The 14,340-nt window shown below is 39.2% G+C and overlaps 1 protein-coding gene across 3 annotated transcripts in view; it reads right to left on the bottom strand.

Annotated features, from left to right (window-relative positions):
• Positions 1–6,166: 6,166 nt before the first annotated feature.
• DENND6A (DENN domain containing 6A) overlaps positions 6,167–14,340 on the bottom strand; it is a 38,028-nt gene continuing 29,854 nt past the window's right edge. For 2 of the 3 annotated variants that reach the window (XM_054034823.1, XM_054034826.1), the window contains 6 exons: positions 14,088–14,177; positions 13,325–13,378; positions 13,125–13,234; positions 9,912–10,014; positions 9,386–9,460; positions 6,167–8,231 (listed from right to left, as the gene is read on the bottom strand). In XM_054034823.1, the coding sequence (XP_053890798.1) occupies positions 8,100–8,231; positions 9,386–9,460; positions 9,912–10,014; positions 13,125–13,234; positions 13,325–13,378; positions 14,088–14,177 (564 nt within the window). In that variant the 3' untranslated portion in view covers positions 6,167–8,099. Of the gene's footprint in view, positions 8,232–9,372; positions 9,461–9,911; positions 10,015–13,124; positions 13,235–13,324; positions 13,379–14,087; positions 14,178–14,340 lie in introns of all 3 variants that reach the window. The other variant, XM_054034824.1, reaches the window with a different exon arrangement.

Here is a 14,340-nt window from a genome sequence, read left to right as displayed (position 1 = left end):
TGTCCCGTTTTCTCTTTGGGAAATATGGTCATCCTGCGGCTCCTAGCCGCAATGAGCAGAGGGGGCCCCCCTGCAGCTTCCAGCTGCTGCAGGCAGAGGGGGAACCCCACAGCTCCCAGCCACCATGGTGGCAGGGGAAACCATGGAGTCGCAGCTGCAAAAGTCACAGACAGGTCATGGCTTCCGTGAATTTTTGTTTATTGCCCGTGACCTATCCATGACTTTTACTAAAAATAACCATTAGAAAATCTTTGCCTTAACGATATGTATAGGGCAGCTTTTAGCCAAGAAATGTATGTTAAGTATGTATTGACTTGTGAACTATATATGGAAAACGCTTTTAAATGAGGTATATGTGAATTTAAAATGACATATTTAGGCCTGATTTTTAGGTCCAACAAACTTGTTTAATCAGGATTAAAGAGTGGGAGAAAGATCCCCTTGTATTATCTTTGTGCCTCCCCCATTCTGGTATTTGGCCCTAAGACAAATAAGAAAAATCTAAGGACTGCTCTAATTTACACTTGGCTGCCAATAGTCTCTAAGAGTCACTGAGGCAATACCACATGTGAGAGCTTTTACGCTGGCTTTTTGGCACCCTGGGAACACTCCAGCTGAGATATTCCCCAGCAGCCAGGTCCATGTCCTTAGAGCTCCCTTTTTATGTTGTAAAAAGACCGTAATATAACAAAGACATTTACTCAGTAGGTATATGAAATACATTTGACTCTTCAGTAACGATTAAATCAAACTCAAAATGAACAAAATTTTAAAAGTAAGTTTGTATAGCACATCATTTTATTTCTTTTTCTCTTCCTAATCTCAGCACCAGTGTTAGGGGGTTAGCAAGCAGGGCAATGGGATGCCACACCACAGAGGGCCCCATGCAGCAGGGCTCAGGCTTTGGCTTCAGCCCCAGATAGCAGGGCTCGGGCTTCAGCTTCAGCCCCAGGTGGCAGGGCTTGGGCTTTAGAAACATTGCAGATGTGTGAGCAGGTAAAGGAGGCAGGGTGGGAGGCCCCCTCCTTAGTTTCTGCCCTGGGCCCCAGCAAGTCTTATGCCAACCCTGCCTATTCCGCACTTTTCCTACGTCTTGATGAATCTCTCCCCCCCCGACATGTCTTTCTACCCTGCTTCATTTTGTGTCTACCTTGCTCCTCTCCTCCAGTCTCATAATCTCTTATCCTCTGAGCTCCTTTTATTCTCAGATTCCCCCCATGCCCACAAAGTCCTGTGATCTCCCAGACTCTTTCCCCCACTCCAGGGTCTTGCTCCCCCAGTTGCCACTTAATTGTGTTAGGTCCTCTGATCTCCAGTCAGGATTCCTCCAATGTTCCTGAGTTGTCAGTGGTCTTTCCACATACAAAGAGGACTAAAGGGAATGGGGTCTCTTTCCATATTTTTCACCTTTTCCAGGTTCTCTGTGCTTTGCACTCAGATTTTCTAGGTTTGTCCTGCCATTTGGCCAACTACATGTGTTCCCCCCCCCCCCCATTTCTTCTCATGCATCTCTGCTCAGCCCTTATTCTCCTGTCTCTTGGGTGACCACCTTCCCAACTTCTAAAGGGAAATTCCAGGACAATTATGCAGATGCTCATCCTCAACCCTTCCTTGTTGAATCCCAGATGCAGCCTCCTACCTTGGGCCTTATAAAGGTACAAAGGAGAAATCATGGGGAAATGACTCGTGTTTTTGAACTTCTGAATTGCCCATGTCCTGGAACTCCCTTGCTTCCCACCTCCTCCCCCCAACCTCTGAGCAATGTCACTGCCCCACCACCCTCAATTCCATCTCTTTGAGCACCCTCACTTTCCCATACTCTGACCCCATTCCCCCACCACCTGCTGCATCTGTGCTGGCCAGCCATTCTTCTGGCTGCTTTATGTCTTGGATAAGACTTTACTTCTAGGAATCCTTGAAACCTAAAACTCGTAACTCAACTCAACTGGGACATAGATCTGCTCACACTAGTGGCTTTCAGAGACATTTGGTCCCACCCCCCTCCCCAAAAGCTCATTCACTTGAGCCCGGTCAGTTTTCCACTAGCCCCATACCCATGCAGAAAGGCAGGGAGTTGGTTGGGAGAAGGCACAGACCTAGTGGAGGGTGGGGGGGAGATAGTCACCCACGCACTCACAGTGGGGTAGGAAGTCGGGTCACAGTGTGAGGATACCCAGCCTGAAGGGCAGAGATAGTCAGTGCTTCAACTGAGGTTTCACCAGTACTGAACAGACCAGGACAATTACTTCCTGTGTCTTTCATATGACACTCCTGTTAATACACTGCAAAATGATATTAGCCATGTTTAGACGTTAGTTATATATATTTAAAATAGGAGGATGAAAATCTAGGATGAAATACTGGTCCCACTGAAGTCAAAGGCAAAACTTGCATTGACTTCAGTGGGTCCAGGATCTCACCCTTTAAGTTTTAGAGCTCATCTTCCAGGAATTTCCTCCATTATGTAATATTTTAAAGCTACCATTTTTGAATATTTAAATAGTATACAGCTGCCTTGTGGGGTAAAATAATTTTGTAAAAAATCACAGATAAAAATCAAGAACCTCAGTCTGATGACAGGCTCAGTTAATGGGTAACTATAGTGGATATTCCCTAATAAAAACAGTATAGGGTAGTTGCACATTTTTTACCTTTGATGAATAATCAAGCTTTATTGAGCTTCTAAGTAGCAGCAAGAAGTTAACAAATGAAGAAAGTTTATTTTAAAAATTATTCCAATACATAAATTTCACCTCGCAAGTTAATACAAATATTGCCTGAGTAAGGACAGCAGGAACATGCTCCAGCAGTAGTGATTCAAGGTGCTAATGGGAGACATGGCTTAAAGTCCAAATATAAATGGCAAAAATGGAAAATCATGCTGCTCTGAACAAGAAAGGTAAAAGAATTTTTTTAAAAGTTAAAACAATTAAAAAATTTTCAAAGTTTAAAATTGTAAACCAAAAAAATCTATTTTAATTTATTGCTGTGGGCTGCTGTCTGTACTGTGGGTGCTTTGGTTCAAGGTAGAAATAGTAACCAACAAAGTCCAGGTCCAGATTTCCTGAGTTTTACAGTGCACAGATCTGAGGTTTTAGTCCATGGCCATCTCTTGTTCAAATCACTCAGTTTTTATCTTATGAAAGCTTTATGCTCAGCTAAATTTAGGGGAGTTAAATACCTTGCACAGTAACAAAGAAACACTAAAATTGCTCTTCTTCAGACCCCAAGGCTCTCATGTCCCTGCACTAGCTGGGGCGCTCCTAAGTTTTGCAGAGAAGTCAGAGACTTGCCCATTCCCAAGCACTGGAATTCAAGGAAATAATCTCCACTGCTAGTTACCAAAATAGAGTGTAGGGTGGGTGGAAATTAACATTAAAGGGAAAAGTGTCAAGCAAGCTTGTGTGTTTATATTGGATTGTAAATATTAATCCTTTATTATGTTTGTATTAAACTCAATTTCTTGACCAGAAATCCCAGAAACTGTTGTGTTAACCAAAGGTGCTGGCTACATTGTTAAGAGGGTTTTGTTTTAAATAAATAAACATCTTTGTCCTAATAGGCCTGTACTCTATTATCCCTGTTTTACTTGGAACTTTAGCTGACCCTAGTGCAGGGGTTCTCAGACTTTTGTACTAGTGACCCCTTTCACATACCAAGCATCTGAGTGCAACCCCCCTTATACATTGAAAGCACCTTTTAATATATTTAACACCATTATAAATGCTGGAGAAAGGCGGGGTTTGGCGTGACCCCCCCCATCTAATAACTTTGCGACCCCCTGAGGGGTCCCGACCCCTAGTTTGAGAACCCCTGCCCTAGTGCATTATCCATAATACTGAATTTTAGCTAGACTTTAGTGTGTTGTTAAATAATGGATTGTGTGTCTTTTGTAATCAACTCTTGACCCTTAAAGAAAAGTCCAGAAAGGAACCACTTGTAACCTATATGAGGCAGATGTTTTCTGCAATTAATAAGATAATAATCGAAAGATGCTTTAAGCTTATCAGGAATTACTTTAACAGATGATTTTTATCATAATGACTTGATTATAGATGTGTTTTGTAATTGATAAAATATTGGCTGGTTGGACAGATGTCTTTAGCTTATCAATTATGTAAATCACATACCATGAAATGTAGAAGTCCACAGTCAATAGTTCATTTTATTTTCTGTGAACACAGTCTATAAAGAGATGCTTGTTATTATAGATGTATGTTGTAATGGACAAAACAGTGTAATTGATAAGTGATGCTCATAAATGATCTGTAACTGTTTTACAAAATGGATAAAGGACACGTGGTATACCAGGTGTATTCTATAATCAATGTATCAGCACAATATAAATGTATAGCTTAATGTCTGAGTATTAAGAGCTTATTGTGGTTACAAATGGTCCTGACAGTGATAAATTGGTTATACATATTACTGGCTTATTGATTCAAAATACGATCAAGCATAATAAAGGATTTTTCTTTGTTTTGAGCAGTATATGAGAGGTGAGTTTTGAGGAGTTTGTCATAAGTGAACTCAAGTACACTACCTCACTTCTCCAGTCTCAGATTTGGTATACGTTTTGTTTTCTGTATTCTGCATAGTGCTGTAATAAGTATTGCTTGATTGTTTTACTTAAATAAAACTTCAACTGAGTTAGTTATTTGACTTCATGACTTATTAAATCTGAATACACATCATCAATGGTCAGGGTCTCAAAACTGGTAGAGATTGGGTTGCACAGCAGAACCGTACGGAACTGTTACACTCACACCTTCCTTTGTCCATTCTCTTCTGATCAGACCATAGCTGCTGTCATGATTAAAAAGCTAGCTGCACCTCTGTCTCCTTTCAGGTCTGAGTGCACCCCTGCAGGCATTAAGCCTTGTACCTTTACCTATCACAAGGTGGGATTGCACAACTCTCCCACTCTTAGACTGGGCCCTGGGGTCCAGTATCCTGTGTATCAACTGTTATCCTATAGGCCCAACTGAGTTCAGGGACCTGTGGTTCTTCCCTTCAGGAGTTTGTGACCAGAGGCATATAGTGACAAAACAGCCTTAAAATCAAAGTTATTTTTATTTTAGCAGTAACAACAAAGCTTTTAGAGAAAAAGGATTTTAAGATAAACAATCTACATGCATGTCTATCTTATCTAAAAAAATCTTACCATCTCCTGATGGTAACCCAGGCAGGTGTAACTTCGTACATCCCCAGTGTGGACTGTGTATCTCTGTCTGTTTCCCCTGAACTGCTGCTGCCTCTCTTTTGAGGGTGCCCCTTTTAATCCCCCCAGAGTTCCTTTGTTCTTTTTGTATTTGTGGGCCTTTTCCTGTCCTGGTGAAAACCACTATTATAGGTTAGCTGGAGATGGAGGCAAAATCATCAAAACTAATAGTTCTTGTGTTGTCCCTTAATAACTTTTAACTGTTTGCTTAGAGGTGGCTATATTGGGCCATTCTTTTCTTTCCTGCTTGTTTTTCCAGACAGTCCCCTATTATACTAAAAGCAATACATTCATACTGTAAGCATCCCAGGAACCAGGCCAATATACAGTATTCATAAGTTGTCACAGGGCAGTTCCATATCTGTCACTGATGCTTCTGTTTGTTAGCTTGCAGAAGGCCCAAACAGATTGTCTCCTCAATTCCCCCAGGCATTTTCAGAGGGCAAAAAAGTAGGCAGAAGCATTTGGCATCATCTCACCTTTCTTCTGTGAGATCATTGCCCTTCTTTCCTGCTCCTTTTTCCCCTTCTCTTCCTCCTTAGGACTTCTTCCCTTGTCTGTCCCTCCAAAACGTCTTGCCCCCCCCCCACTCACTGTTATTTCACCACTTATTTCCTTATACTGCATCACCTTCCTTCCTCTCTCTGCTTCCCTTGTCCAGAGTTTTCCCCTTCCTTTCTCATCTACTCTCCATCCCCCTGGAGTCTTCTCCCAATCACACACCCTCATTCTCCTTGGAGTCCAGTGGTGGTTGCTGCTGAGTGTGTGTGGGGGAGGGGGGAGAGAAGGAGGTGTCTTCCCCGCTGTTGTAGTGAGACAAATGATGAGGGTTCTGGCAGAGGGGCAAATAAGGAACAGTCTCTGTAGGCTGCTGAAAAGCAGCAACAGTTCCTCAGTGCAGGAGATAATTTGGACATTTGATTTGCTGAACAAGTAACCTAAATAAACATTCCAAAAGATTGACATTTATTTCCTTTTACAAAAATACATATTTTCAGTCAAGTGGTAATAGGCTGACATAATCGATGCCAGTTTACACGGTTCTAAGATATCATACAGTGCTTCAGTTAAATATTGAAAGATAATTTACCAAAGTAATGGCCACTTTTCAGTTTCAGGGTTAGAAATGCTAGTCATCAGCTGTGCAAAACAAATTGCAAGTTAGAGATTAATTAATGCCATAGTGGTATAATTTAAATGACAGTCTTGATACAATTAGTTAAACTAATTCTGTTCATGAATAATGTTATATAAACTGTAAGAGTATTAAAATACATATTTTCTTAAAAATAACAATGACAGTTTATACCTAAATAAGACATTTTTAGAAAGATAGTATGAAATATTTATCATACAAAGGCATTTTTTCCATAGCAGGATTGCAACGTTACAAGACTTCTTATTCTACCCAAAGTACATTAAGCAGAATCTTTTGATAATTGTGAACCACTTGTCATCTAAGAGTATAAAGTATGTACTGTATTTATTTGTACATCATGGCTTCATCTTATCCTGCTTGGAATGGATCCTCAAAGTCACTCTCTGCATGCAGAGCAAATGTGCACTTCTTATACCAGTCTTAGTTTTCTTGGTTTAAGGTGATCTAGTGGCAACAAATTCTTGTTGCTTAATATAGAATGAAAAATGGTTATTTATGCATGTTTACTGTATGCATGTATTTTAAGTAGCTTCACTGTGCTGCAACTCCTTCTGGATATAGTCTCTACAATCCACAAGATTCCTTCAGCTGAAAATAATATAGTCTTCTCTCTCCTGCCCCATTTCCTCCTCCTAAAAAACAGTCTAACACAATCATTTCCTGGCAAGAGAGAGAAGCGCACTTTAAAGGTTACTACTACAATGATCCTCAACTACAGTGGATTCTGTGCCAGCTCGCACTACTGACATCTATTACAGGATGAGCAACAGGAACATTAAACTTGGTATATTTAGTAAGCAACACCGTATATTTTGTGATGAAGACTATATAGTTAAGCCTGATTAATGGAAACTTAAATCCTGAATTTCAGCAGTTCAGCTTTAAAATCATTTTAATTGTTCAATGATAAAAATACAACTAATCTGGGGTTAGCATTAATTAAGGCCTGTGAAGACAATTACCCATTATCTGACCTTAAATGGACAAAGTTAAAGGAAAATATACCAGTTTCTCTTTCTTGGGATATATTTAAGAGATGCCTTCTTTTCTGTCCAGAGGCAGATGTAATATAATCGTTGGGGGGGGGGGGGGGGAGGGGAAAGAGTAAAAAAGTAAAAAGATTAATGGCCTATTTAATGCTTTCACTTGTCTCTGCTAATAGCAGTTCTATAAATCATAAAATTTGTAAGCAATGATTTGCCAACAAAATTCCTCAACTATTATGTACTTCATCCAAGTCACAATAGCATGGCAGTTATTTTTAATCTGATTTTAAAAACTATCTAAAGAAAGAAGGCATAAAAAGCAATTAGATATTACCTTAAATGGGATAGTCTCTTTACAAAGCCAATGTGAATGTTGCTTCCCCCTGAGTTAACATGAATGCGCACAGCAGCACTAATTTAAAAAAACATTCTGCAATGCCAGCATTGCATTGTGGTCCTGCATGTTTCATAATTTCATATACCCACACGTTTTTCATAAGAGCACTTGGTTTTAAACATAATGAACAAAGAAATTCTTTAGTTCCATCAGTATTTAAGTGGAACCCTTGTAGGTTTCTATTTTAAAATAAAAAGCTAAAAATTGTTTTTCCACTATTACTAATGTCAAGTGTTAGTATACCATTCACAGCTCCAGTCCATTGATCTCTGCCAGTCTCTTCTGTGAAGCTTCGGAATATGTTGTTTGTTTGTGGCATAAAAATCCTAATAGAAATCATGTTGTACCAGTTTTGAGCAGAATATCCTGTAAGTCATCTGGGAGTGCTAGTATAATTGCATCAATGTGCATCTGTAGCTTTTCCATAGTGTCAGGTTTCACGGGTAGATGTTCTCTGTCAGCCTGGAACTATAGGGAGGCACAATTAAACACATTTTTCAATTAAAAAAACCTGCAAGTGAATGTAATGTTCATAAAAGAAATCAGACTAATGGATCTGAAGTCCTCCATCTAATGAACAGGTACGTGGACAGTGGGAATGCAAGCTTCCCCTCAATACCACCAGCTTATTTCAACCTTGATTTGGACAGACTTCCAAGGGAAGTTTGGTTTCCAGGTTCATTTAGGACTCAGTCTTGATCCTATTGGAGTCAATGGCAAAACACTCATTGGCTTCAATGGGAGCAGGACTGAGCCCTTAATTTTGACATCTCTACTTAGATTGCCAACATCAGTAAGTGTAACTGGGTGGCTTGTCCCTCAAGGTATGGAGGGCCTGGGGCTAGCCAACACTGATTACTGAATAAGCCACAAGCAAGATCAGGTGATTTTCCTATAAAGAGCAGCAGAAATCCCAGGCCACTGCAGGGCGTGAGAAAGGCTCCTGCTGGAAAGATGCTGAAATCAGGAGAGTTTGGAGGCCAGAGACCGTGAGTCAGAAATGGGACTCCACTGATTGGGTATGGGCTTAGAGATCAGTGCCAGAAGGCTGAGCTCCAGCTTGGAAGAGATGGGACAACAGACTGGGACAGAAGAAGAGCTCTGGCTATGGCAGAAGATGCCAGAGCTAAGTATTAACTTTTGAGTTGTGGTGATGGATTGTATTTTGGGATCCTGAGGATTGTTTTGAACTGTTTCTGTTATTAACCCAGCACTAGGCAGGGGTGATGTAAACTCAGAGAAAAGCCTGTGTGCAGTTTTTTCAGGTGTCCTGAAGAGAGGGAAACAGAGGCAAGGCGCTGGAGGGCAACCTCTGGCCATGAGTGGGACACTCAGGAAGCCATGGGTCCTGTTAAAGTGAGTTTTGAGATGTCAGCTAGGCACAGGACTGAAACAATCAATTAAACCATCTAAGTGCTGTTCAGCCACCAGCACTTTGAACTGGGCCATCCATATTTGAATCAGTGACTGGATGATCACCATCAATCTTCTGAGCTATCAAAATCTTGTGAGGAACATTCAGTTCAATTTGAAGTAGATATAAAACACACAAAACACACAAAACACACTCACTCTACAATATGAAGTGACAAATTTCATCTGTACTTACTATAGTTACATACCAGTTTATTCTTTAGCTTTAAGACAAGATCCACTGTTTCTACTTCAGTATGTTTCTGACTCCAGAAAAGCAAGTCCTTTCAGGATAAAAATTCATAATGCTGAAATATTTATATACATAAACACACAGTACTTTCAACAATACCATTAATTTACTTTTGAAAAACTTCTAGTATATTTAGAACATTACTGCAATATACTACTTCTCACTAGTCATGCATTTGTCATCTTAAGACTAACACAGGCTGGTCAATTTCATTTTCCAGCTCTCCAGCATTAGCACACCCTTTAGGTTCCAAATGCTGCAGAGATTTTTTTTTTTTTGTGTTTCAAACTGCAATTTAACTTTTTATTTTTATGTTTTTAGTTGAAATAAAAGATTCTGACAAGTATCTCAATCTTTTTAATGATTACAGTTGATAGGTGGCGAGGAGAGAACACTTCTGAAACATGGAGCAAAGTTTTGATGTAAAAAAAAAAAAAGAAGTGTTATAAATCACTAAGAGCAAAAAATCATATTTTTCTTACCTCATTACAGAGCGCTTCTAAATGGAGGGCCTCCAACTTCTGAGTCATTTCCTTCCACCGGGTCCTGAACCAGCCATTGAAGTTTGAAGATTTCAAGAAGTGTCTTTAATAAAACAATGCAAATACATTTGTATTTTAAATTACATTCTCAATTCAATTCTTTCTTTTTCCTCCATCATCAAGTCTCTTACACAACTTCACAAGATTGTATAGTAGTTTTGTTGTGGGGAGGAGGGGGATATAAATATCAATTAGAAGGTTTTAATCTTTCAGAAAAATTATTAATTCTGCTTGAGAAGGAAAGTTATGTAGTGGAACACGGATTAAAAAACATCACTAATCTGAAACAGGTTTCTGTCCCCCTTCAAATAAAACACCAAAAAGCCTTATGCTCTGAAATCCTTATGAAGTCTTCAGGCACAAAGATGCTTGTATTTAAATGACTTATTTTATTTGAAATGTTGGTTATCAAAAACAATTTGATGTCCCCTGCCATTATGCTTTGGCTAATAGTTTCCATTCTAATGAAAGGAAAGGTGATTGAGAACTAAAGGGTTTCATGATGATTATCACTCTTGCTAGATCTTCATGAGTTTAGGGGTTAATATAACACAGCTTCTTTGTCCTTGGGATTCTTACTTCCCATATGGATAGGTATACGAGTACTATATAGCCATCTATTCCTGTTTATACAGATTATTTGTAAAGATTTATATTATGGTATCACCCAAAGGCCACCATCAGGACTGGGACCTGATTATGCCGGGTGCTGTGCAAACATATGTTAGAGACAAAACCTGTCCTGAAGGACTTCCCAAAAGATAGAAAAATGGAGATATAACATACAAGGAAAATAAACATCGAGGAGGATTAACACAGCTTGGTTAGTTCCTTTCTTTTTAAAATTAGGATAAAGGTACAGTGAGGACTGGCCAAGTCTAAATGTATGGGATAGGAAAAACATCTGCCTATCCATGATCAGCAAGCAGGGTTTTGGAGGCGTCACAGCAGAGGTTAGCGTTAAGGGGGACGTGTGAAAGAAGATAAAGGTATTAGTTGTAACAATTATAGTAGAGATTTAAAAAAAAATGTATAAGGGGTGGTGTGGCAAAGATGCTTAATGAAAAAGTTATCAGAAGGGCAGTAAAAGCTAAGAATTTTGGCAGAGTGAAGGCAGAGGCAGGGCTCAACGGTACAGTATGATACTAGGTCAGACAGAGAGGGTGAGGCTAAGTTGTGAAGAGCCTTACAGGGTTAAGACAAAAAGTAATGTCTTGGGGCACTAGAGGAAGAACTCAAAGAAAACTATGATGTGGTCAGGAACATAAGCCAGGAAGATGATCTTACCAATTGCATTTTGAAAAACAGAAGCATTTTTTAAAAGAGCCTATCGCTGTACATAAGAACGGCCAATATGGGTCAGCCCAAAGGTCCATCTAGACCAGTATCCTATCTTCTGACAGTGGCCAATGCCAGGTGCCCCAGAGGGAACGAACAAAACAGGTAACCATCAAGTGATCCATCCCGTCACCCATTCCCAGCTTCTGGCAAACAGAGGCTAGGGACACCATCCTCGCCCATCCTGGCTAACAGCCACTGAGAGACTTATCCTCCATGAATTTATCTAGTTCTTTTTTGAACCCTGTTATAGTCTTGACCTTTACAACATCCTCTGGCAAAGAGTTCCACAGGTTGACTGTGCATTGTGTGCAAAAATACTCTTTGTTTTAAATCTGCTGCCTATTAATTTCATTTGGTGACCCCTAGTTCTTGTGTTAGGAGGAGGAGTAAATAACACTTCCTTGTTTACTTTCTCCACACCAGTCATGATTTTATAGACCTCCATCATATCTTCCCTTTGTCTCTTTTCCAAGCTGAAAAGTCCCAGTATTAATCTCTCCTCATACGGCAGCCATTCCATACCCCTAATCGCTTTTGTTGCCTTTTCTGAATCTTTTCCAATTTCAATACATCTTTTTTTGAGATGGGGTGATCACATCTGCATGCAGCGTTCAAGATGTGGGCATACTATGGATTTACATAGAGACAATATGATATTTTCTGTCTTATTATCTATCCCTTTCTTAATGATTCCCAACAGTCTGTTCACTTTTTTGACTGCTGCTGCACATTGAGTGGATGTTTTCAGAGAAACATCCACAATGACTCCCAAGATCTCTTTCTTGAGTGATAACAGCAAACTTAGATCCCATCATTTTATACGTATAGTTGGAATTATGCTTTCTAATGTGCATTACTTTGCATTTATCAGCACTGAATTTCATCTGCCATTTTGTTGCCCAGTCACCAAGTTTTGTGAGATCCTTTTATAGGTCTTCACAGTCTGCTTGGGACTTAACGGTCTTAGTTTTGTATCATTTGCAAATTTTGCCACTTCACTGTTTACTCATTTTTTCAGATCATTTATGAATATGTTGAATAAAACTGGTCCCAGAACAGACCCCTGGGGGACACCACTATTTACCTCTCTCCATTCTGAAAACTGACCATTTATTCCTATCCTTTGTTTCCTATCTTTTAACCAGTTACCAATCCATGAGAGGAAGTTCCTTCTTACCCATGACAGCTTACTTTGCTTAAGAGCCTTTGGTGAAGGACCTTGTCAAAGGCTTTCTGAAAATCCAAGTATGCTATATCCACTGGATCCCCCTGTAGTATCAAAGCATTATGATGTATAAAAAAATGGAGTGAAAGAGGTGCTTTACCCAGCACCTCTTGCTGGCCATTCCATCAGGAAAACTGTGCATCTTACCATCTCATTTGAGAAGGTACTACAATTGCAGCCAAATAGACAGAAGAGATGTTCTGGGGATAAAATTAGTCCACAATACAAGACTTACCAGAATGAAACTATGAGATCCCACATTCAGCTATTTAGAGCTTCCTACTGAAAAGCTTTTCTTCCCATTTATCTAGTAATTTTTTTAATACTAGAATATAGTGATCTATAATACTTTGCAATGTGACATGAAAACCATTAACAGGTTACCCAGAGGGGCATATCTAAATGGATATTTAAAGTTTGCTAAACATTATGAATTTGTTTGATTAGACACAAAACTATGAAAATAAATCCTTTTGCATAATATTCAGTTATAACAACAATTAGATTTGCCTCCAAAACAAAAAGGGCATGTACATGTTATGCATCACTGTATTTACATACAAATTGGTCTCATTTTAAAAAGTGACCTGTAAAGTCCTATCCAGTCTCCCTTTAATCCAGAGGTGAGCTGTGGTCCTGCTTTCTCAAGTGTTTTCATAAAGTCTTCTTGGCTGAATTGTCTCAACTGTGGTGGACTCTACAAAAGAAACCAAGTTTTTGGCAGCTTACAGCATGAGTTTTCTTTAGTCACAAACATTTTCAGCTCATTCAAGGAGTATTTCCTTACCTTCCATGGAGATATGCTCTTTTGCAGGGGCATCAGGCTTGCCACATAACGTTCCTGAGAAGGAAGAAAAATAGTTTAAGAAAAAAAATCCTGATCTTGGAGCCACTGTATTTTTAATCAATTCACAGTAATATGCCACTTGGTTGAAACAGGCTGCCTAGAACAGTCTTCTTGGCTATCATAACAAACTATAATAATATATATTTATATAGCTCTTCTCATCACAAAGTGATTTATAAACTATATACATTCAATACCATTGAAATCCAGTCAGCTCTGCGATTAAAGGAGCCAACTAAGCAGTTGACAGCATGTTCAACAGTGTGGGGAGAGAAAATTTATTCAAACAATATGTGAAGAGTTAGAGGAAGTACTCAAAGTAAAAAAAGCTATGGAATCATTAGTATCATTTCAGAACAGACAGGATCTCTACTGCTGAGGTCTCATCTGAAAGACTAACTCACAGTATCTGCCTTTACGGATACACAGATAAATGTACCGTACTGGGATCTGAACCTGTGGTTTCAGGGAGTTTAAAATGCTTCAAATCTGATGCTTAGACTACTAACCCACCATCATCATCTTCCTAGTACACCTGAGAAAATTTAAAACTGCAGGACCAACTATATGTTTAAAAAATAAAATCACAAAAGTAGTCCTCAACTCTAGTTATTTGAAAGAAATTATGACAATAGCTTTTATACTGAAGAAATATATTTTTATCATAGGTGTTGACATATGTAATATTTGTTGGCCATCTTACTAATGGAATGATGAAGCTTTGTGTCAGTTCCAAGAAATAACGTCTAAGAATTACACTTTGGGCTTCTGCAGGACGTTTCTGTTGTACACCCTGTAAGAAGCAACCACAGTAATAATCTATTATTCCAACATATGACAAAAAGATTTCTTAATTACTAAACAATTAGGAGACACACCAAAGACCAGGTTCACACTCCACTGATGTACACCTATTTAAAACAGACTTAAGGCATTGCTGTAGAGAAATCACTAAC

Source organism: Malaclemys terrapin, chromosome 7, assembly GCF_027887155.1.
Source record: "Malaclemys terrapin pileata isolate rMalTer1 chromosome 7, rMalTer1.hap1, whole genome shotgun sequence".
NCBI lineage: Eukaryota > Metazoa > Chordata > Testudines > Emydidae > Malaclemys > Malaclemys terrapin.
Note: the sequence above shows the minus strand (reverse complement) of the source record. Positions and strands in the feature narration are given on the sequence as shown.